The 24,348-nt window shown below is 35.1% G+C and overlaps 2 protein-coding genes across 2 annotated transcripts; both read left to right on the top strand.

Annotated features, from left to right (window-relative positions):
• Window positions 1-3,878: 3,878 nt before the first annotated feature.
• Window positions 3,879-24,017, top strand: smpd2a (sphingomyelin phosphodiesterase 2a). Its single transcript, XM_051097325.1, has 11 exons — window positions 3,879-4,069; window positions 4,234-4,385; window positions 6,089-6,185; window positions 7,280-7,356; window positions 10,571-10,664; window positions 13,429-13,518; window positions 13,649-13,731; window positions 13,817-13,949; window positions 19,268-19,372; window positions 19,544-19,697; window positions 23,192-24,017. The coding sequence occupies exons 2-11, from the start codon at window positions 4,336-4,338 to the stop codon at window positions 23,599-23,601; spliced, it is 1,293 nt and encodes a 430-aa protein (XP_050953282.1). The 5' UTR covers window positions 3,879-4,069; window positions 4,234-4,335; the 3' UTR covers window positions 23,602-24,017.
• Window positions 17,841-19,258, top strand: LOC127155232 (E3 SUMO-protein ligase ZBED1-like). The gene is made up of 2 exons (XM_051097326.1): window positions 17,841-18,679; window positions 19,080-19,258. Exons 1-2 carry the CDS (start codon window positions 17,877-17,879, stop codon window positions 19,090-19,092), a joined length of 816 nt encoding a protein of 271 aa, XP_050953283.1. The 5' UTR covers window positions 17,841-17,876; the 3' UTR covers window positions 19,093-19,258.
• Window positions 24,018-24,348: the final 331 nt, after the last annotated feature.

The raw sequence follows: 24,348 nt of genomic DNA, 5'->3' as shown, positions 1-24,348 counted from the left end.
TGCAATGTTTCATGTTTTTGCCTATTAAAGTGACATTGGAGCCATGGAAGCTAAAATATCCAAATTGCTATTGTTGTTGTTATACAGTAGATCCAGCAACAAAAAAAAAAAAAAATTATAACTTACACTATAATGTAATGTGCATATGACTTTTGCATACCATGCAAAAGTTGTTAATATATATAATTACTCTAATATTAAAGGGATAGTTCACCCAAAAATGAAAATTCTGTCATTAATTACTCACTTTCATGTCGTTCCAAAACCCTTAAGAACACAAAATAAGATATTTTTGATAAAATCAGAGAGTTTTCTGTTTTCTTTGCACACAAGAAGTATTCTTATAGCTTCATAACATTACGGTTGAACCACTGATGTCACATGGACTATTATACGATGTCCTTACTACCTTTCTGGGTCTTGAACATGTCAGTTGCATTGCTGTCTGGGTCAGAAAACCTTTGGATTTAATCAAAAATATCTTAATTTTTGTTCTGAAAATGAATAAAGGTCTAACGGGTTTGGAACGAGGTCATAAGGGTGAGTATTATTGACAGATTTTCATTTTTGGGTGAACTATCCCTTTAATGGGGTCACATTTAACTGCAGGTATTAAAATATAAAAATAGATTAATTAAGGTAAAAACAATTGCAGGTTACCGCTTTTACGGTGTATTTACTGTGGCATATAATGTATCGTATGTGGGCCATTTTACAGAATTGGTCCAAACTCCTGTCTCACAACCAAAAAACACATTTAAAAAGCATTTACGTATTCAAATCATTTTATTATCTATTGAAACAATAATATTTGAAATTTTTGTAAGCTTAATATATATAAAATCATCAGTTAGTGGGTACTTGCATTTGGGAGGTGACTGTCCCGAACCCTAACCCCTAAATTTCAACTTATACAAATTATGTTGAAATAATTTTTGCATTTTAGTTCAAAAAATACTTTTCTTTGTAAATTATGAAAATCTATGTAAAAATTGTGTCCTGCGTTTTCCTGTCACTACCGAAACAGTGTTTGTTTTAGACCATTGAGAGTGATTTTAACTACACCTCTACATTTATGATCAGGAAATATTTATGTGTCTCTGTTTCTAATAGTTACATGGTGAGTAGACAGGCCCATCATTTTGAGGTAAACGTATTCAAAAGTCTGAAAAATCTGTGTAACTTTAAGGAACATCACTAAACACTATTTTTCTATATTAAACACACTTTTTGGGGAGTTATTCCATAATATTTATTAACAAAATTGTCACTACCGAAGCAGTAACAACCAAAACATTTGGTGAAGTTTTTTTGGGTGTTATCAAATAAAATTCTCATTATCGTAACACGGCCAAAACATGTCATCATTGTTTTGGTAGTGACAAAAAGGAACAAATAATCCTTTATTTGGGGGAAATAAACAAAATGTTAGTATGCAATCATTTAGTATTTTAGAATATTTTAGTATAGTTTCAGTATGTGGGTTAAAATTCTGTGAACATCCTGAAATATGGGATGTTTCGTCAAAAATAAAGTATACTGAATTATCAACTAAGATATTATGATAGTTTTTGGTTTAATGAATATTCAAACTAATGAATCCTTAAGTCTGAAATCAGTATGATCAACTTTCTGTGTTTTACAAAGACAAATTGGATTCAAAATACAACCAATTTCATAAATCACACTTGAAATATAAAAATTGTAATAGGTATTGATTTACCTCTGAAAACTTTTTATTTATATATATATATATTATATATATATATATATATATATATATATATATATATATATATATTTACAAGGAAGATGTAAGCAAAATTAATTAATAGGCCAATATAACCCTTCTTATTAAATTATATATTACTGTATTTCGGTAGTGACAATTTCGGGGAGAGGACAAATATCCATAACTTTATGAAATTACAATATGATAATTATCTGCACAATTAGTAGAAATGTGTACCTTGGATAGTATACAATTTGCATGCAAAATTTGTGGCAAAAGAAAAATTTTTTTCAAGACGATTCCAACTCTGACTTTGAACAAATTCTGTAGAATGGCCCATATACTGCATTGTATATAAATAAATTACATTAGTTGCAATATCACAATTATACTGTAAAAAAAAAATAAAAAAAAATTAAAATTAAAAAGGTAAAATGACTGGCAGCTACGGCTGCCAAACAAAAACCGTAAAGTTACAGTATTTTTTATTTATTTATTTTTTTTTATTTATGTATATACCGCCTTTAACAATACAGAATTGTGACAAGGCGGCTGTACAGTATTAAATAGGAAACAGTACATCAACAATGCAAAAGGCAACAGTAAACACTCAATTTTCAGGTAAAGGTAGTTAATCAAATACACCAAAATAAAATACAATATTGTGTGAAGATAAAGTGAAGATAAAGTGTCCCCAACTAAGCAAGCCAGAGGCGACAGCGGCAAGGAACCAAAACTCCATCGGTGACAAATGGAGAAAAAAACCTTGGGAGAAACCAGGCTCAGTCGGGGGCCAGTTCTCCTCTGGCCAGACACAGAGGACTCACCAGGTCCCCTGGTCCTGTGCCGATAGCCGTCTAGGTGACGAGGTCTTCACTGGGGATCCGTCTCTGGGGCTCATCTAGTCGATGTGGTCTCCGCTGACATTCAGTGCTGTAGAGGTCGTCTCTAGGAGCTGATCCACCGTCTGGGCTAAAATATCTTATTTGAAATAAAGTGCAAAAACAATTTTACAGAAATTTTCATTAAAGGTTTTACAGGAAAAAAATGCTATTTTACAGATTTTTTCTTGTTTCAATTACAATATTTTACTTTAATTTTGCAGTTTTTGTTTGGCAGCCGTAGCTGCCAGTCATTTGACTGGTTTTTTTACAGGACTTTTTTTTTTACAGTGTAAAACCTTAATTTTACAGATTTTTCTTGTTTCAGTTACGATGTTTTACTTTCATTTTACAGTTTTTGTTTGGCAGCCATAGCTGCCAGTCATTTGACCATTTTTTACAGGCCTTTTTTACAGTGTATGCACTTTTTTTTTTTTTTTTTAAGTTTGAGTTTAAAGGAGATTATTGATTCAGTTGGTGATCACTTAATGGGTTTTTCCTCTGTCATGAAAAAAACAGTTTCTTAATGATGTCATTTTCAAGAAACTAAAGTCATTGTTTTCTGATAAAAAAATAAACAGTACAAATGTCAATAAGCATTATCAATGGAGTCGATGAGTTAGTCCAGTCAGTCCTCACTGAGTAATGACTAACTTTATCTCTTTGTTTCCATCCCTTTAATCGACATAAAGCTGTGTAAATAATTAACTTAAACAATGTTTTAATTATGTTAAAGTGTCTGTTCTTGATCAGAACATATTTATGAAAATCTGCTTCTTATATCCACCTTATTTTTCCCATAAGAACAGGCATGTCCATTTGTAAATTTAATGTGTCTGGCTTCCGGTCTCATCCGTGCCCAGCTATTTTTAGCCGTACAAAAGAGCTCATTTCATATTGCAAACTGGTGTCTTACCATATTATTAAAGTATTATCTTAATTATGAACACAATGGTTTGTAATGCAAACAGTTTTACCATTTACAGCACTGTTATCCTCACACATTAACAGAAAGCAGCTTACTCCTGCATTGAAAAAGGTGGATGAGCCTTGAATGTAAGGATATTCAGAAAGGAAAACTCTTTAAATAACGCCTTAAATGAATTATTAACAAAATGTATACCTAATAATATAACTAATTATATGATTCATAATTATAGCTATTTACTGAATTTGCTGCAGATACCGATCCCTTACCTGGGGATTACAGGAGTTGACTACATTACCCACAATGCACGCCGGTGTTTCTATACAGTACGTCATGCGCATGAGCTACATTGTGCTGTGTAATGTTAGGTGATACAGTGGATACAGTGGAGGTCATTTGACGGGACGATGATGATTATCGATCGGTCAGTGAGAGAATCCTGTCACGCGTTCAGAACGGGAGCTCTTATCGAGCGCTCGGTGACCGTAACGCACACGGAGCATCGATTTGAGCGGCAGTCCCATGCAGGTATTTACATAACTAAAGAGTATAAAGTACGCCTGAACCTTTTTAGCCAAGTTACTAGTTGATATAGATCCAAATAAATCTTACTTGTCAACGTAAATCGTTTGAATGAATGAATAAACAGTAGGGTTTCAAATGTCACTGAGTTTGGCTGCTTTGTGGATTAGTTTGAAGCTCCGCCTCCAGATCCAGCGGGCTTTAAAGCGTCTCCTCCAACGAGCTCCACTGACTCACTGAGTGACTGACTGAAGCCTGAGCTGCGCGGCACCATGGCAACAGAGCGGCCCGACAAACTGCGCGTCTTCTCTCTCAACTGCTGGTGAGCTCGAATGATGCTTCCGCGTCAAAATGACGCACGAAAAACGCGTCTCATTTTCACTGCTTTAAATGGGGTAGAAATGTAACTTTCTGTGTTTATTTATGGAGTTAATAATGCATGGATTTATTTATGAATATTTTATGAGTTTGCTGCACACGTCTAAGGGTAAAATACAGGTTTTTAAGTAAATAATATAGTGGTTTTTTTTAGATACATTAGTTTTTCCATCAAATTTTGAGCTTTAGCAAAATAAAGCAATATTTAGTTTTTGTCTAATTAAAGCATATTTCATTATTCTGCATTAATGTATCTTTGATGATGTACGGTAAAGTTGAACTAGAATAGTATATATATATATATATATATATATATATAATTCATATTTTTTAGTTTGTATTTAATGATAGAATAATTATATATATATATATATATATATATATATATATATATGTGTGTGTATATATATAATTTTTTAATATTTTCCTTTTTTTTTAATTTATTTGTTTTTTTGGCCTTTTTTATTCAAGAGAGAGAGAGAGAGAGAATAGTTAATTGTAATATATATATATATATATATATATATATATATATATATATATATATATATATATATATATATATATTAATAATATTTAACATTTATTTTAATATTTTCCAATTTCATTTTTTTTTATTTATTTGTTTTTTTGGCATTTTTTATTCGAGAGAGAGTGAGAGAATAGTTAATTGTAATATATATATATATATATATATATTGTATATTTATGTATTTAAAGTATATATTTTATTAATATTTTGTAATTTGTTTGTATTTATATAGTTTTTATTCTTTTTTTTCCATTTTTGTTTTAGTTCTTTTATTACATCAAGCTCCAGTACATGGAAGTGAAAATGGTAGCTCAGCGAATAGTTTTTTTTTTTTTTTTAATGTTATTTCAGCTAACAAAAAATGTTTTTCTATTTCTTCTCTATTTTTACTTAACAGTAATAATATGAAATATTTAATTTTAAAGAAGTGGTTTCCAGTCCTTGAAATGTCACTCAGATTAATCAAATCTTAAAAAATAATAGACACTTTTTGAATGGAACATACTTTTTTGTTCTAGCATGGCTCAGCTCCACTATTTTGTATTGCTAGAAATTGCTCTCAATTATATCATCTTTAAAAATTCTTACTCTTAATACATTCAGAGTATTAAGAGTTCAGAGACCAGCAAACCTTTGCTCCTTGCATTGAATGCAGCTTTTAGAAATCTAGTCTAGACATACACATCAGACTCTTCAGATATCTTTGACAGAAATATATTGAAAAGTTATTTAAAAAATGGTATAGCTGTTATAGGTTGTTGGTTAAGTATGAAGGTGAAAGCACATGAGCAGACAGGGCTGCAGCGGTCACATGACATGCGGTGTGGGCCTCCTGCTCTGCTGATGCCAGCACTGTCAGCACCATGTTCCAGAATAAGACGTAATAATGCAGACTCTGATTGTAGCTGAGACAGAAAATGTGGTTTTTAATACTTCCCCTGATTTAGCTGACACAGCAGTTTATTAAAAGCATGCATGTGATGGAGCTGTGAAATAATGAAGTCAGCTGTGTTTATATGTGGAGTATAATGACTGCATATGTGTATACAATTAATGTGACTGGGGTTTTGTATGTGACCGCAAGACAGTAGTAAGTATGGTTTTGTGTCCTTCAGGGGAATTCGATTCTTCAGTCAACTCTGTACACAGCGGTATGAGATGATCGGAGAATTACTGGACCGAGAGCAGCACGACATCGCCCTTTTACAGGAAGTGGGTTGCACTGTACACTTAACACTCTTATCCATTGACTGTCTTTAGGGATTAATTCAGTGCCCTTGTGGCTTTAGCACTTCATTTTGCTTCATTTCCCTGATGGCCCTAAACAGATATGTGGTTGTGGCTGGCTAAAACGTTTGGGGTCGGTAAAAGTGTTTCATATTTTTTAAAGTCTCTAATGCTTAGCCAGACAGCATTTATTTGATTATACAGTAAATATTGCAAAATATGATTACCATTTACATTAACTGTTAATGCGTATGTTTTGAAATATAATTTATTTCAGAAATCATTCTAATATGCTGATTTGGTTTTTGCCACTTAATTTTTTTTATGGAAACAGTGATAAACTACCATTAAAGGTTCTGGGCTAAGTAAAAAAAATAATATTAATAATTATAATAATAATGAATACAATTATTCAGTGCAATAAATTGATACAAAAAGACAGCAAATACATTTATAATGTTATGAAATATTATATTTCAAATAAATCCTAGTCAGTTAATTTTCTATTCATCAAAGAATCCTGAATAAAATGTATAACAATTTCCAGAAAAATATTAAGCTGCACTGTTCTCAACATTGATAATAATAATAATAATAATAATAATAATAATAATAATAATAATAATAAATGTTTTTTGAACAGCAAATCAGCATATTAGAATGATTTCTGAAGGATCATGTGACACTGAAGACTGAAAATTCAGCTTTGCATCACAGGAATAAATTTTATTTTAAAATATATTCAAATAGAAAACTGTTTTTTGAAATTGCAATAATATTTCAGAATACAGTTTTTACTGTATTTATTAACAAATAAATGCAGCTTTTATAAGCAATAAAAATTACTCTGAGTGTAAGTAATTGAATGTTTTTATTTTAATGTAATTTTTCCCTCCAAAATATAGTATTACTCTTTGTGATTTCTAACAAATAATAATAAAAAAATATCCCTATAGAAAACCTTTGTATTGTATCCACATATGAAATACTTTTTATTAAATGTCTTTATAAACGTACCATGCTAGCTAGACATATAAGAATTATTTTTACTAATATAAGTATCTTTGACATTATTCTAGGTATGGAGTGAAAGAGATTTCCTGTTCCTGAAGAAAAAGCTGTCCTCCTCTTATCCTCATACTCACTATTTTAAGAGGTCAGTTCAACTCGCCATGACGTGAGGGACTTTGAATGTTGCTTTGTACTTCAAAGCCACTGGGATTTTGAAAGAGAGACTTTGAAACCTTCTGATCAGCGATCAAGCGGCTAGACAGTCTCACAAATTCCAGAGAGGAAAAAGGCGGGAAATAAAATCCCCACTTAAAGTAAAGGTCACAGAAAACTAAAATAATCCAGTCATCATTTACTCACCCTCACGTTGTTCCGAACCTGAATGACTTTTTTCTTCTGTGGAAAGACAAAAGAAGAAATTTTGAAACGCATGATAGCATTCTGTCAGGAAAATATTACTAAAAACAAACAAATTTGGCGTGTCATGTTTCAAGTTTAAAATTACAAGACGCCAAAGAACTAAAGACGTTTGGTGTCATTGCATCACTGTATGCTTTCAATATATGGAAAAGAGCAGCTTGCACATTCATTAAAAGTTCTCCTTTTGTGTTTCGTGTATAAAAGCATGTGGTTTTGGAACAACTTGAGTAAGTGAATATATTAGGTTATATTAGTTTTTTCATTATTTTTGGGTGAACTATCCCTTTAAGAAACTTAAAATCTTCTGTTGGGACATTTTATTGAATATTCCGTCATATATTGAGTTTTCAGTGACCTTTGTATCTTAACCTTATCATTATGAGGCAAGAAAATAAGCATTGATCTTAAAGAATGCAATCAATAAAGCTGATTTGGCAGAATTTGTAATCATCTCACTTCAAAGAAGCAGTACTATCAGTTAATGCTGCATCACTCTCTTCAAAACATGAAGTGAATTAGAAGCTTTCAGCTTTTCACATTATTGGTGGTGTCTGTGATCTCTGACATTTGCGTACCATTGCCAAATTTTGTCCTGTAGTGGCAGACGTGCAGAACTTTCAAATTAGTTTTGAAGCAGCTGTTACTCTCTGCATTTTCACCCTGACAAAAGGAATAGATTAGGGATGTTTAAAAGGAATGTTTCACCCAAAAATTAAAATTGACCAAAAATGTACTCAGTCCATCAGTCCATCCAAGATGTAGATGAGTTTGTTTCTAACTCAGATCTGGAAAACTGTTGCAGAATTTGCTGAAAATGTAGCATTACATCATCTGCTCACCCACGGATCCTCTGCAGTGAATGGGTGCCGTCAAAATGAGAGTCCAAACAGCTGATAAAAACATCACAATAATCCGCAAGTAATCCACACCACTCCAGTCCATCTTGTAAAGCGAAAAGCTGTGTGATTCAGTAAACAAGTGATTCAGTGGTCAGCAAGTGATGTAATGCTAAGTCTGTTTAGATGAAGAAACAAACTCACCTACATCTTGGATGGCCTGAGGGTGAGTACATTTTCATTTTTGGGTGAACTGATCCCAGTGTTGGGAGTAACGCGAGTTACGTATTAAAGGAGAAGTCCACTTCCAGAACAACAATTTACAAATAATTTACTCAACCCTTTGTCATCCAAGATGTTCATGTGTTTCTGTCTTCAGTCGTAAAGAAATTATGTTTTTTTGAGGAAAACATTTCAGCATTTTTCCCCATATAATGGACTGATATGGTGCCCCCGAATTTGAACTTCCAAAATGTAGTTTAAATGCAGCTTCAAATGATCCCAAATGTGGTAGTAAACAATCCCAGCAGAGAAAGAAGGGTCTTATCTAGTGAAACGATCGTTATTTTCATTTAAAAATATACAGTTTATATACTTTTTAATGTCAAATGCTCATCTTGTCTTACTCTGCTTGGACTGTTTTTGTTTCCAGTTCATGACAATTAGTGTTTGTCGAAAAACTCCCATCTCATGTTCTCCCTCAACTTCAAAATCGTCCTATATCGCTGTTTCACCTTTTTTGTTAAGGGTGTTTGATCTTCTTTGCTTGTTCACTTTGCAAAGACTGTGTCGGTACTTCTGCAGCGATGTAGGATGATTTTGAAATGATTTTTGAAGTTGAGGGAGAAAATACGATTGGAGTTTTTCGACATACCCTAACTGTCTTGAGCCAGAATACACAGAGTTCAGGGAGAGAAAGGCAAGACGAGCATTTGAGATTAAAAAGTATTTAAATTGTATTTTTTAATAAAAATAAACCAATCGTTTCACTAGATATGACTCTTCTTCCTTGGCTGGGATCGTTTACAACTGCATTTAGGATCGTTTGAAGCTGCATTTAAACTGCATTTTGGAAGTTCAAAATTGGGGCACCATATCAGTCCATTATATGGAGAAAAATGCTGAAATGTTTTCCTCAAAAAACATAATTTCTTTACGACTTAAGAAAGAAAGACATGAACATCTTGGATGACAAGGGGGTGAGTACATTATATGTGAGTCTTTGTTTTGGAAGTGGACTTCTCCTTTCATATTACTTTTTTCAAGTAACTAGTACAGTAACGCATTACTTTTGAATTTCTACGAAAATATCTGAGTTACTTTTTCAAATAAGTAAGGCCAGTTACTGTTTTCCCCATTTATTGATTGACAAGTCTGTTGTCTGGAAATTGGAAGTAAACATGATGTTACTGTATTCTAGACTAAATGTGAACATGCATTAATTCATCTCACTCACAAAAAACAGATTTAGTATTCCTCAAAATGAATAAAAACAGTGAAATGCAAACTCAGAATATGATGCAATAATTAAATATGTTAAATAAATTTCCTTTATGTATTTAATCCCATTTTATTAACCAGTGTCTTTGCTGCTGACCTTCAATGGTGCAATTCAACCATTTTCGCTTCATTTTCTTAAAGCTGAAGAGGGATCTCCTGCATAAATGTACTTTTATTTCAGCCTGAGTTGAATTCATTTCACTTTTGGTGTAAAAGGGCTTTTACATTAGAATTGTCTTATATTAAAAACAAAGAAGCAAGCCCTGCCCAGATTCAAAAAGTAACACAAAAGGAACATAACGCATTACTTTCCATAAAAAGTAACTGTAAACAAAATTGTAATGCATTGCTTTTAAAATTAACTTTCCCCAAAACTGACTATTCCTTTATTATATCTGCACAAAACAAATGACTGCCAGTATGTTCAAAAGAAAAGGATGAGAGCCAAAACAAAGCTTTTGTCGTCAGTCTCTCTGTAATAATACTCAAAAAACGAGTGCAGCTGTGTGATAGTTGGCGTATATACAGCAAGAGATACCTAAAGACAAATGTTATTTTGTAGCTAAAGGTTGTGGTATCTGATACTGTGTGGTGTTTTTACAGTGGGGTCATTGGCAGTGGGCTTGCTGTGTTCTCCAGACACAGGATCCAGGACGCTCTTCTCTATCAGTACTCTCTCAACGGCTACCCATATATGGTAAGTTAATAGGATACCTAATTCTGATTGGTCAGTCTGCCCTCAAATATTTTGTATGATGACACTAAACTGAATTGATTTTGCCCCAGGTACTGATCTAGCTGTGCTAGTTTCATAATTCATTCTTTAATACTATTTCTCTCATATCACTACAGTCTCTTTCTTCTCAGATGATATAAACTCAAATTTATATTTCATGCCAATTTATGTATTTATCTACTAGTCTCCGTGTAATATGTCTTTAGTAATGTCTTGTAATAGCCTGTCATTTTTATGATAGTGACTGGCTGACTATACATTATTGCTTGCTTATCACTGTTTGTTTAAGTGTGGCCTTTATACATCACTAGAAGAGAGTCTTTAAGAAACATCTTGGCCAAACATTGCATCAGAATTTAGTATTTATTCATAACATACTTTATATCTGTCAGATATACAGGCGCATCTCAAAAAATTAGAATATTGTGAAAAAGGTCATTTTATGTTTGTAACTTATTTCAAAAACTGGAACTTCCATATGTTCTAGATTCATTACATGTAAAGTAAAACATTTTAATTTTTTTTTTGTTTGTTTGTTTTAATTTGGATGATTAAAGCGCACAGCTTGAGTCATGAGTAGTTTCAGTTTTTGAAATAAGTTACAAACAAAACTTTTTCACAATATTCTATTTTTTTCTAAAGTAGTTTAATTTTATAATTTTATCTGTAGTGTGTTATTCAGTATTACATTTAAAGTTAATATATTTTAAATTTACTAAATTGGAGCTTCATCATTACAAATGTGTTTACAAATATGTTTAAATATATGACACACATTTTTTAATAGAAATGACATTTAAGTACATTTTAGTTTACCATAAATGCTTGTCAATACATTTGTCAGTACACTTTAACCATATTTCAACAGACAATAGAAGTAATTATGAAATTACATATAAATATATATGCATAAGTCCACTTCCAAAACAAAGATTCACATATAGTGTACTCACCCCCTTGTCATCCAAGATGTTTATGTCTTTCTTTCTTGAGGCATAAAGATATTGTTTTTTCTCCATATAATGGACTGATATGGTGCCCCGATTTTGAAATTCCAAAATACAGTTTAAATGCAGCTTCAAACGATCCTCAAATGCTCGTCTTGTCTTGCTCTCCCTGAACTCTGTGTATTCTGGTTCAAGACAGTTAGGGTATGTCGAAAAACTCCAATCGTATTTTCTCCCTCAACTTCAAAAATAATTTCAGAATCATCCTACGTCACTACAGAAGTACTGACCCAGTCTTTACAAAGTGAACATGCAAAGAAGATCAAACACCCTTAACAAAAAATGTAAAACAGCGATATAGGACGATTTTGAAGTTGAGGGAGAACATGAGATGGGAGTTTTTTGACATACACTAACTGTCATGAACTGGAAACAAAAACAGTCCAAGCAGAGTAAGACCAGACGAGCATTTGGCATTAAAAAGTATATAAATTGTATTTTTAAAAATGAAAATAACCGATCGTTACGCTAGATAAGACCCTTCTTCCTCAGCTGGGATTGTTTACAACCGCATTTAGGATCGTTTGAAGCCGCATTTAAACTGCATTTTGGAAGTTCAAAATCGGGGCACCATATCAGACCATTATATGGAGAAAAATGATTAAATGTTTTCCTCAAAAAACATAATTTCTTTACGACTGAAGAAAGAAAGACATGAACATCTTGGATGACGGGGGGTGAGTAAATTATTTGTAAACTGTTGTTCTGGAAGTGGACTTCTCCTTTAAAGTTGTAATTGCATTTAATATCAATTTAAAGGGATAGTTTACTCAAAAATAAAAAGTACCCTATGATTTACTCACCCTCAAGCCATCATAGGCGTATATGACTTTCTTCTTTCAGACAAGTACAATCAAAGTTATATTAAAAAATGTCCTGGCTCTTCTAAGCTTTATAAAGACAGTGAACTGTTGAGATTTTGAAGTCCAATAAAGTGCATCCATCCGTCATAAAAAGTACTTCACATGACTTCTGGGGGTTAATAAAGGCCTTCTGAAGCAAATCGATGCATTTGTGTAAGAATAATATCCATATTAACTCGTATGCATGTTCATGAGAGAGTGGCTCCGGTGAGCATATGCTAGTCTCACGATAGTTTTGTTTACAGCAAAGGAAAGTCTCCTTTTGGCTTATATCAAAACCCTACAACCCTACAACGTTTAACGTTAACAGAAGCTAGAGATCATGTTTGTGAAGTTTTAAATACAGATATTTTTCTTACACAAATGCATATATTCACTTTAGAAAGTCTTTATTAACCCCCGGATCTGTGTGGAGCACTTTTTATGGTGGATTGATGCACTTTTTTAGACTTCAAAATCTCAACAAACATTCACTGGCATTATAAAGCTTGGAAGAGCCAGGACATTTTTTAATATAGGTCTGATTGTATATGTCTGAAAGAAGAAAGTCATATACACCAAGAATGGCTTGAGGCTGAGCATTTTTTGTGTGACTATCCTTTTAAACTCTAAATACATTTTCATTTAATTAAAATTAACATGTTTGCATTTAATTTATTTTAAAATATGTTATTTCTGTAAAAAGCGCTCTGTTTAAAAGTATTTTTAAAGTCTACTTTTTCCACGAGCAGAGGAATCTGATAGGTTTTGTTTCTTTATACTGATGGTAAAGTGATTAATGATTCACAACTTTTTAGCACAGCAAGAATTACATTACCTTTAATATGTGTGTGTGTGTGTGTGTGTTCATCTCAGCTGCGACATGGTGACTGGTTTGGAGGCAAAGCAGTTGGGTTGGTCATTGTAGACATTCTTGGATTAAAGGCGCACGTCTATGTTACTCATGTAAGTCACTCTCTCTAACGTCTAATCTGGCTTTAATAGGTCTCGAGGTGTGTTCTTCATGTTCACCCGGGTTTATTTATGAGTAACTGGAGACGATGCACCCTCAGTAATGATACTGTTTTCCTCTCAGTTACATGCAGAGTACTCCAGGGCTCAAGATGAATACCTGCCCCACAGAATAGTGCAGTCGTGGGAACTGCTGCAGTTCGTGCGGTAAGAGAAAGTGTGTTTCATAAGTGTATTCTAAAGAAAAGAGGTCATGTACTTTTAGTAAACTCATACCGTATGGCCTCTTTAGCCACACGTCCTGTGGAGCAGACGTGGTGGTTCTGGGAGGAGATCTGAACATGCACCCTCAGGACCTGGGAAACCGTCTCCTCAGATCCCACACCGGGCTCAGAGACTGCTATACTGAAACAGACACGTTTGATGTGAGCGCACTTGCTTTTACATGCTTATTCAGTTTGTTTGTGTGTCCTGTTTTTAAAAATGTACAGATAATTTCCTCACCTTCTTGTCATCCAAGATGTTTGTGTCTTTCTTTCTTCAGTCAATAAGAATTTGTTTCTTGTAGTGTTTTCACGATAGCAAAATTTTGACTTTGATATGATACCTGACTAAAATATCTCGATACTACTACTGAACCAATACTACAAAAAAAAAAAAAAACAGAACAATATGAAAAGTAATTGAATAATAGATGATCCAAATAGAGATCATAATTATTTTATCTATTAAAACAAAGCATTTCATCCCCCCTTTAAAAAAAATAAATAAAATAAATAATAATAATAATAATAATAATAATCACATGCCAGTGCCACTACACAGGATTATGGTGAACAACTACTGAGCCTACAGGAATGTAGAGATCTTTGCTATATTGGTAAGTTAACTTAAAGGATAAAGCCAAATCTTACTTAATGATATAGTCATTTTATTTCATGACAGTCATTTTTTGTTATTTTATCTTTGTTATTAATAATAAGAACCTATATGCAAGTAACAAACTACAAACAAAGACACAAATGAAATAAAGAGGGCCCTATGAAATCTGTTTAATTTTTTCCTAAATTCCATTTAATTTTTCTGGACTCTATTTTAATGGTTACATTAAAAAAATATTCATCAAAAAGCATGTCTAATTAATCGAAATTCTGAAACTTGCAGAATTTAACAGCAATTTATTAATAGTTGAACAAAAATTATGTTTTTAAGGCCCTATGAAATACGTTTTATTATTTTTCTCAAATTCAGTTGTGTTTGTGAATCTCTGTTTTCTATTAATTTTCTGGATTCTATTTGAATCGTTTCATTACAATTTAATAATCAAAAGCATGTCTAATGAATTTATAAAGGATAATTAGATTTGATAAAGAATTTAATATAGGCTATTTATTTCTTTTTTTTTTCAGAAGTACTGTGTTGTGTATTTACAGTTTTTCTGGTAAATATTCCTTAAACATTGTTTTAATAATATTTTTATTAGTAGTAGTAGTACTGTCTTTACATTCAGTAACATATTTCTGACTGTCAAGTTAAACCGAACTTTTATTTTGACGGGTTGCTGTGAAGACCTTTAGGGTCTTCATTATATGATGATAGTTTTTCGCAAAAGAAATGGTAAAATGTTCATGAAGTGACTCTCGGAGCAGTTCTAGAGATTATGTTCATGTGTTCACATACTTGTATATTGAGGCGGCAGAGGCTGAAAACACCACGAGCATCACACGTATGCATGTAGTAAACAAAATTGCGGGTCTGCGCCATTCACTAACACAGACACGCAGAAATACAGCTCTTATTAAAATGCATTCTTAAAGTACTGGTGCTAGTAAAATGCGGAATCATACCGTTTTTAAAACCAGGGTATCGCAATACTTTTTAAGTACTGGTATATCGTGCAACGCTAGTTTCTTGAGGAAAAAATTCACGAATTATCTCCATATAATGGACTTCAGTGGTGCCCTCAAGTTTGAACTTCCAAAATGCAGTTTAAATCTGCCTTCAAAGGGCTCTAAACAATACCAGCTGAGGAAGTTTTTATTCCGGTTCAATACGGTCAATACAGTTAGGATTTGTCGAAAAATCTTGTTTTCTTCCCCAACTTTAAAATCGTCTTACATCGCTGCAGAAGTACCAACCCAGTGTTTACAAAGAGAACATGCAAAGAAGATCAAGTGCCCTTTACAAAAAAAAAAGATAAAACGGCGATGTAGGATGTTTTTGACGTTGAAGAAGTAAACGAGACGGGAGTTTTTCGACATACCCTAACTGTATTGACCCAGATTTCACAGACTATACATGCTCATCACAGAGACCAAACAAGACGAGCATTTGAGGTTAAAAAGTACATAAGTTCCGAAAATGACCGATCGTTTTTCTATATAAGACCCTTCTTCCTCGGCTGGGATCGTTTAGAGCCATTTGAAGCTGCAATTAAACTGCATTTTGGAAGTTTAAATTTGGAGGCACTAGGGGTGGGCGGTACACCGGTGTCATAGTCATCACCGGTGTGACATTGCGCCACGACATGGATTTTCTAATACCGTCAATACCGTAATAAATCAATTATGTTCCTTGAACGGCTGCATTTACATCAATAATATCTAATTCTAAATAATAAGGCATTAAATTTTCTTCAAACGTTCAGTTGTGGTCTGAATACCTGTCCTTATACTATATATCTTGTTGTAAATAAAAAAGTAAAACACATTCGTATCAGCCTTGCACGTGGTAGGTAAGCGGAGTGGCCATTAAACGACTGGTGAAACATCGTGAAGAAAGGTCGGGCCTGTAGCCTATATACTATCTGAAAAGAGATGAGTGAAGTGTCAGAACCAGACGGAGAGACCGAGGCCGCTGTAGAGGTAACTCTCGTTCCAAAAAGAGGAGGAACCTCCGTTATTTGGAACTGGTTCGGTTTTAAATCATCCGACACGGAGCAAACTTCAGTAATATGCAAGGTTTGCCGCCGTGTTGTGACAGCAAGAGGTGGAAACACAAGCAACCTGTTTCATCATTTAAAAACACGCACGCCCGTGAATATGAAGAGGCAACCCGGGCCAAAACGAGCGCAAGTGGGACCAGCAGCACCAGCGGAGCGCGTCCCAAGACTACACAGCTTTCACTGCAGGCATCGTTTACTGCTGCTACACCTTACGACAAGAGTAGTAAGAAATGGAAAGATATTACCAGGGCAATTGCGCTATATATCGCAAAGGACATGGTGCCCATTCAAACCATAGAGAGAGATGGCTTCAGACATGTGGTTCACACTCTGGACTCAAGATACGAGCTGCCTGGTCGGAAATTTTTTAGCCAGAAGTGTCTGCCAGAGCTGTACACGGAGGTACGGGACAGAGTCATGAACGAAATTCGCCACCTTGAAGCCTACTCGGCCACTACTGATTTATGGTCCAGCCGAACTACTGAGCCATACATTAGCCTCACCATCCACTTCATTGACGATGACTGGAAGTTGCGCAGCAGATGCCTACAGACCGCCTTCTTCCCCGAAGACCACACCGGAGCAATAATTGCGTTAGGACTGAAGGATGCACTTTCCGCCTGGGGCTTGGATGAAGCGCGTCTGGTGTGCATGACGACTGACAGCGGTGCAAACATGGTGCGCGCTCTGGAAATCAATAAATGGACGAGACTCGCATGTTTTGGACACAGACTGCACAACGCTATTGGTAAGTTACACTTTCTAAACCTAACATTTTATATTCAGAAAATTTGTCAAGTCCTTTTCTGTTTGTATTAAAAAAAGAAAACAAAAACAAATTTAAGGCCACCACATTAGTATTGTATTTTTCATTGTTAGTATTGTTTAGCCGTGATTTCTCTGGGGACCGGATCAGAAGTAAAAAAAAAAAAACATAAATATAAAATTCAATTATCATCAGATTATATGAAAAATATTATTAAAAATATGTACAATATAAATGTATTTAAAATGAAAAAGCTGTACTATTTGTGCAGGAATGTGCAAACTATTGACCAACATACATACAACATGGCCTATTAGATTTGTAATAGCCTAATGTTCAGTGTGTCCATACAATAAATACTTATGCTGCTCTACAGTTAATGGTTTATTACGTTTTTCAACTATGATAACCTACTTTTCCCACTTATGCTAATATTTTTATCCGTTCTTTTTACTTCCCAGAGAGGAGTGTCCAACATGATGCTCGAGTTGCACGGGCCACAGGTATGTGCAAAAAAGTGGTCAGCACATTCTCCTACAGCTGAAAAAGAAGAATGCCCTGACCAGTGCACAGAGAGAGCTGAACCTGCCCCCCCACAAGCTGATCACAGAATCCCCAACAAGGTGGGGGTCCCGTGTCAAAATGATGGAAAGGGTGTTGGAGCAGGAGAAGGCCATCACTCAAGTCCTGGCAGCAGACCAAAAGTCACGCCACCTTCTACCCACCTGGCAAGACATTGATGTGTTGGAGGCCATAACCAAAGCACTGAAGCCTCTGCAAGATTTTACAGATGCCCTGTCAGGAGAGGAGTATGTTAGTGTCTCCTATGTTAAGCCAGTCCTCCATCTACTCAATACAAACATTTTGAAGCCTGAAGAAGACAAAGCAGGACTGTGCGAGGACATCAAGAAGAGGGTCTTGGATTATTTGAATGAAAAATACAAAGATCCTGCCACTGATGAGCTGCTCACCATGGCAACATTCCTGGACCCACGGTTCAAGACCACCTACATGTCACCTGAAAAGTTGGAGGAAGTGAGGAGCAGAGTAGCTACAGAAACCAAAGCACTGGAGGAGAAGACAGCCACAGGTGCCTCTTCCACAGAGGACCAAAGCGAGAGGGAAACTAGCACTGCTCCTGTACAACTGAAAAAGCCCAAACACAGCCTGGGCAGTTTCTTCAAAAAGTGTAGCAGTGCACCACCAAAGCAGCAGGGCATTGACATGGAGCTAGATGGCTACCTGCTGATGGTGACGGCTGACAGTGACTCTGATCCACTGGAGTGGTGGCGTCTCCAATGTTCCCACTTCCCGCGCATTAGCCGTCTGGCAAAAAAATACTTATGCATCCCAGCCACAAGCTCACCCTCCGAGCGTGCATTCAGCACAGGGGGCAATATTGTAACAAGCTCCAGGGCATCACTGAAGCCAGAAAATGTTGACAGGTTGGTGTTCCTGGCAAAGAACTTGAATGTCTAGTTTCATCAGAGTTCAGATGAAGAGAGAGTTAGTTTTTGAGAAAAGTACACATTATTACACTGTTCTTGTGTTATTACACTGCTAATTTTTGTTTTGTTGTACACTGTTAAGTAAGATCTTTAGGTTTTTTGCAAAATAAATGTTGAGAATGCATAATACTCTCCCATGTCTCTTTTTGATAAGGATACCTACCATTTACTTATTATATTATAAAAATATTAACTTTATTCACATACTAAAGAGACAGGACAGGCTACTCCTCCAAAAATGTACCAAAAAAAAGTTATACCGTGATATTATACCGTCACCGTTCAAAAGATGAAAAATACCGTGATATTAATTTTAGGTCATATCGCCCACCCCTAGGAGGCACCATTGAAGTCCACAATATGGAGAACATTGCAGAAATGTTTTCTTCAAAAAACATAATGTCTTATCGACTGAAGAAAGAAAGACATGAACATCTTGAATGACAACAGGCTGAGTAAATTATCTTTTGATCTGGAAGTGAAGTTCTCCTTTAATCAAATCATCACTTGTGTTGCTCTCGGCAGGGATGTGAAGACGGTCACACGCTAATAGCAAACAATCACTTTACAAAGAAGCAAGATCTTATTCCTTTTGAGAAGGGCATCAGGATTGACTACATTCTTATGAAGGTACAATAAACTCAAAAGAAACAGCTCAAAAGCAGAACTCTTTTCAACATTCTTGAAACAGTTGTTTTAAATTATAATAATATTTCACAATATTACTGTTTTTTTTTTTTTTTATACATTCATGTGACATAATTAACATTAGTGTTAATGTTTCTTCTTTTTCTTGAACAGGGCTCTCAAAGAGTGAACATGAAATGTGAGTCTCTGTCCACCACCAAGGGTTCAGTGGCTGATAAACCCTTTCCATATTCTGATCACGAGGCTCTGACTGCTGAGCTGGCCCTGCTGCGCTCAGAGGACAGCAAACAGCATGGATCAGGGAACAGTAAGTATTTAGATACTATTTCTGATACTATTATTTAGATACTGGTGTGGCCACAGTGTTCTCAGAACTGCACAAACAAACATTTCACATTTATATAACAAATGAAACCCTGCTCTAATCCAGTTCATATGCACACCACCAACACACTCTCATGACAGCTCTTAAAGGTATAGTTCACCCAAAAATAAAAATTCTGTCATTAATTACTCACCCTCAGTGAGACCTTCGTTCAACTTCAGAGCACAGATGAAGATATTTTTGATGAAATCTTAGAGCTTTCTGACTCTGCATAGACAGCAATGCAACTGACACGTTAAAGGCCCAGAAAGGTAGTAAGGACATTGTTAAAATAGTCCATGTGACATCAGTGATTCAACCTTAATTTTATGAAGCTACGAGAATAACTTTTTGTGTGCAAAGAAAATAAAAATAATGACTTTATTTAACTATTTTTTCTCTTCTATGTCAGGTACCATCGTTCTGATGTAGATTGTCCATCTCTCTTAGATTATTGTCTGTATATTCTGGTTCAAAAAAGTAAGGCTGGGCAAAAAAATTGCAAGTCAGTCTCTCTGTCGAAATCTTTAGACATGTTTACGAAGTTTTATGTACAGCGTGTGTTGTCTTCTGCTTGTGGGAAGATGCAGCGCATCCTTGTTCTTAAGCTTATTCCTACGCCGCCTATTTTTGTTTTCTTTGCACACAAAAAGTATTATTGTAGCTTCATAAAATAAAGGTTGAACCACTGATGTCACATGGACTATTTTAACGATGTCCTCTTCAGTGTTCATTTCATTGACAAATAATTTTCGTCAACAACATTTTTTTTCTCACAACAAAAACGAAAAATAACTCATTTTGAATGACAAAAAACTATGACAAATCTATTGACATTTTCATCAATGAATACAAAACAAGACGAAAATGTTAGGGAGGGATGATTTGGCAACAGTTTCATTCAGAATGAATCCGCTGTGTGGTTAAGAGGTTAGATGCATATATTTGAGCTGTATCATAGTCTATTGATCTATCTGGCGGGACATAAGCTAGCATACACTTGCTGCACCTCTCATAAAACATCCAAAAATCCCAATATCTGGGAGTAAGAGAAGAGCAGACATATGGATAAATTTGATGATGCAACTCAGTTTGTTCTGGTTTTCTGAGCACACAGCGCATCTCATGAACGGAGAAAAAAATCACACAAAATGTTGAATTGTCCAATCTGATGAGTATTCATGTAAACACACTCTTTGACAGCATTGATAAAGCACAACTCCCTTACACCTTCAGCACTCATACATCCCTATAGCAGAGCTTTACTATCACTGAACATCACTGTGGGAACCAGGCACTTCTCACTGTACTCCTCCTCTAGCAACACCAGAACATTTTCTATGCTTTTGGATCTGAAATGAATGACTTAATCTCTTGAGATTAGAGTATGGATTCTCAGAATTCTGTATTTTGTAAATATGGGCCTTGGAAGAGGTTAAACGAGTTTAGTGTGCTTTGGCTACAGTAGGTAATTCTTGTGGTGACAACAACCGTGCAGGCTGCGTTGTATTCTATGAGATAAAGTGTCACTTCTTTTATAGCTTTTGCCAGCTCTGAGACACTTGCATGGTATTTCTCCTGCTCTTTTTCTAGCAAAAACTTACTCATCACTAAATGAAAACTTAAAGTGAAGACCTAAATAGTTCCGAAGCTTTGTCACAAGTCAATTGTTTTGGAATGTCTGAGTTACGTCTGCGATATTTCCACACTTAAAATAATGATTTGGTATTCCTCTTATACCATTGTCCTCTAAAGAAATAAATCTTCAGACAGTTCTCTTCCAAGTGGTTCCATTGTTGACAGCATTAAGTCTGAGTATGATTCAGTAGGCTATAAAACGCTTTTAATTGTCTTTAAAAGTTTTAGATCAATACACATACCCCTCGATCAAAAATTGCCTTAAACCTACACTCATTTTCTTTTCTTTTTTTTTTTTTTTTTTTTTAGTTTTATTTAGTAAGTTTCAGGAGGGTGTACTCATTTTTGCAACACAATTTTATCACTTTGATAAGAAAATCTTACTTTCGGAATATTTCTTAGAGGGGGTGTATTTACTTATGCTGTGCACTGTATTTTGCTTCAGCTGGCAAAAAGAATGTGGGAAAACTGGAATACAGGACTACCTACAGAATACCAGATATGTGATTGTTATGAGAGTTATGGTATGTACAGTAGGTTTCACTGGTTTGGGTAGTGTTTGTGATAGATCAGAGCGACCCATTCTTCCTTCAAAGAATACTAAGAAAGTACTGTCTGTATCATGGTTTTCACAAAAATATGAAACAGTACAACAGTTTTCAACATTGACAAAAATAATAAATGTTTCTTGAGCAGCATATCCGAATGATATGTGAAGAATCATGTGACACTGAAGATTGGAGTAATGATGCTGAAAATTCAGCTTTAATCACTGGAATAAATTACATTTTAAAGGGGTCATCGGATACTAAGTTCACTTTTTCATGTTGTTTGAACATTAATGTGTGTTGGCAGTGTATGTACAAATCTACCCTATAATGATAAAAATCCATGCAGTGGTGTTTAATTAATCTGTAAAAATAATATTCCCTTTTTCAAATCGAGTCATTCTCAGATGCCTGTCATTGTTGCGTCACACCAACAGAGGCCGCTCCCACGATAGTTGATTGACTTGAGCGTCTTACCTCAGATCAGCTGTAACAGTCCTCCCTCTTTGTTTCGTTGCCGGCGCAGGGATGTAAGTTAGACAAGAATATCTCCGATTGAGCGATTGAGGTGTTGTGTTGCTGGGTGTAATAATAAACGTAGTGGTCGTCATTTACTCTCAACATCTGAGCTGCTGAAGATGCAGTAGATTACGTTTGTTTGTGAAGGGAATGCGACTCCCAATCTACATATATCTGTTTATGTTCGCGCAAATCATTCGTGATCCAGCTTTACTTACAGCAGAAGTGAGAATAAGGTTTTTTTTTATGAATCTTTGTGATCACCTTTCCTAATAATGTGCTAGTTAGCAAGTTTAGTGGCTAAACGCGGCTAAAGTAAACAGGCTCATCACTCCACAGAGAGAAGAGAGGGGCGGGGCGAGCAGAGCTCATTTGCATTTAAAGCAGCCTCGACCAGAATAAGATGATTTTTGCAGAGCTGATTCTGGCAAGGTAAAAAGGGTGTTGTTTTACACAACCATTGAGAATCTTTAACCAAAGTATATTAGAGACTTTTCATTAAGACCCTAAAGAATCATATCAATTTGTGGAAAATGGGCATCCGATGACCCTTTTAACATATATTGCAATTAACAATAAACATAAGAGACTAAATTAAAAAATCTCACCAACCTCAACTTTTGAATGGTAGTCTATGACGTCACACCCATAAATATGATGTTCAAGAAAGATCAAAACACATTTTTTAAGCAAACCAAAGGTAGAATTAATCTTTATTCTGTCTTTCTCCAGCACCTGCTGTATCAGAGCAGATGGACGTGGTCACCGAAGCATGTGCGGTGGTAAAGGAAGGTCTGTGTCAGACGGAGGCCCTGCGGGACAAAGCCATGCGTCTGACGTTCAGCGGTCTGTTATTACTGCTGCTGCCGCTGGTTATGGCCTTCCTACCCTGCTCCTGTTCCTGCTCCTTCAGCACCGTGGGGCTTCTGGGAGCTGTGTGCATAAGCCTGCTCCTCTCTGGAGCTCTGCTCTACCTACTCTTCACCTCACACATCAAAGTCCTCAAAGAGACTGAAGACCAGATGATGCTGACCTCGAATGACCTCCAGACTAAACTGACAGGATGTCGGCTGTCTGGATCCTCATCCTCCAACGGCTCTCCAGAGCTCCAGCCACGGAGTCCTTTTAAACGGGAGGAGTAAGAGCTGGTCCTGGATAAGGTTACTGTACCTCAGTGTTACATAATAGCTGTTAGGATATAACTTGAAGACTGATCCGAGATCAGTGCTCTGAGGCTATTCCTACCTCAAGACACAATAATAATCACGGAGCTGCTGCTCTTTCGCAGTTCAATGAACTGAAAATCTTGAAGGCTTGAATGGAAAATCCTGTTTGTTTCCATGAGGGCGGGTTATTTAATTCTGTGCTTGTCTATGCCTGTAAAGACACTCCAAACTGTGTGCTTACTGATATTTTAATGTGACTCGGAGAAGACTTGAGTCCGTTTTTTTAACGGTTTGTTGTTGAAGTATTACTAGACCACATTTTAGGCATTATAAACACTGTTTGAATGTCATTTCATCATAATCATGAATAAATAAATCACTATTCTAAAGCATTTTCATAATCACTGTAGGGTGTTTTGAATAATTCACTCACTTTCCACAAGGTGGGGCTCTTGATCTTGAATGTAAGAGCATTAATGCTAGTGAAAGGGTCAGATGATGTTCTGTATAAATGTTAGATTTGGCAAACAGTAGCTTCATAAATATATACAAAAAATAAAAGAAGAAAGAAAAGTTTAAGATATTTTTTATTACATGGAATATTTACTACGGATGTAACATTTTTCAAAAAAAAAAAAAAAAAACATTTCTGTGCTAAAACATAAATATTCAGCCACTGTTGTGAAATGAAATTTGTGTGATGAATTAATATCTAGTTTGTGG

Source organism: Labeo rohita, chromosome 23, assembly GCF_022985175.1.
Source record: "Labeo rohita strain BAU-BD-2019 chromosome 23, IGBB_LRoh.1.0, whole genome shotgun sequence".
Classification (NCBI taxonomy): domain Eukaryota; kingdom Metazoa; phylum Chordata; class Actinopteri; order Cypriniformes; family Cyprinidae; genus Labeo; species Labeo rohita.
Note: the sequence above shows the minus strand (reverse complement) of the source record. Positions and strands in the feature narration are given on the sequence as shown.

Bases quoted from the DNA above. Each gene is read 5' to 3' on its own strand.
- smpd2a (XM_051097325.1), top strand. From the start codon at position 4,336: ATGGCAACAGAGCGGCCCGACAAACTGCGCGTCTTCTCTCTCAACTGC. The intron at 7,357-10,570 runs GTCAGTTCAACT...GTGTTTTTACAG, and splicing joins CATACTCACTATTTTAAGAG to TGGGGTCATTGGCAGTGGGC. The intron at 13,950-19,267 runs GTGAGCGCACTT...TGCTCTCGGCAG, and splicing joins CTGAAACAGACACGTTTGAT to GGATGTGAAGACGGTCACAC.
- LOC127155232 (XM_051097326.1), top strand. From the start codon at position 17,877: ATGATGGAAAGGGTGTTGGAGCAGGAGAAGGCCATCACTCAAGTCCTG.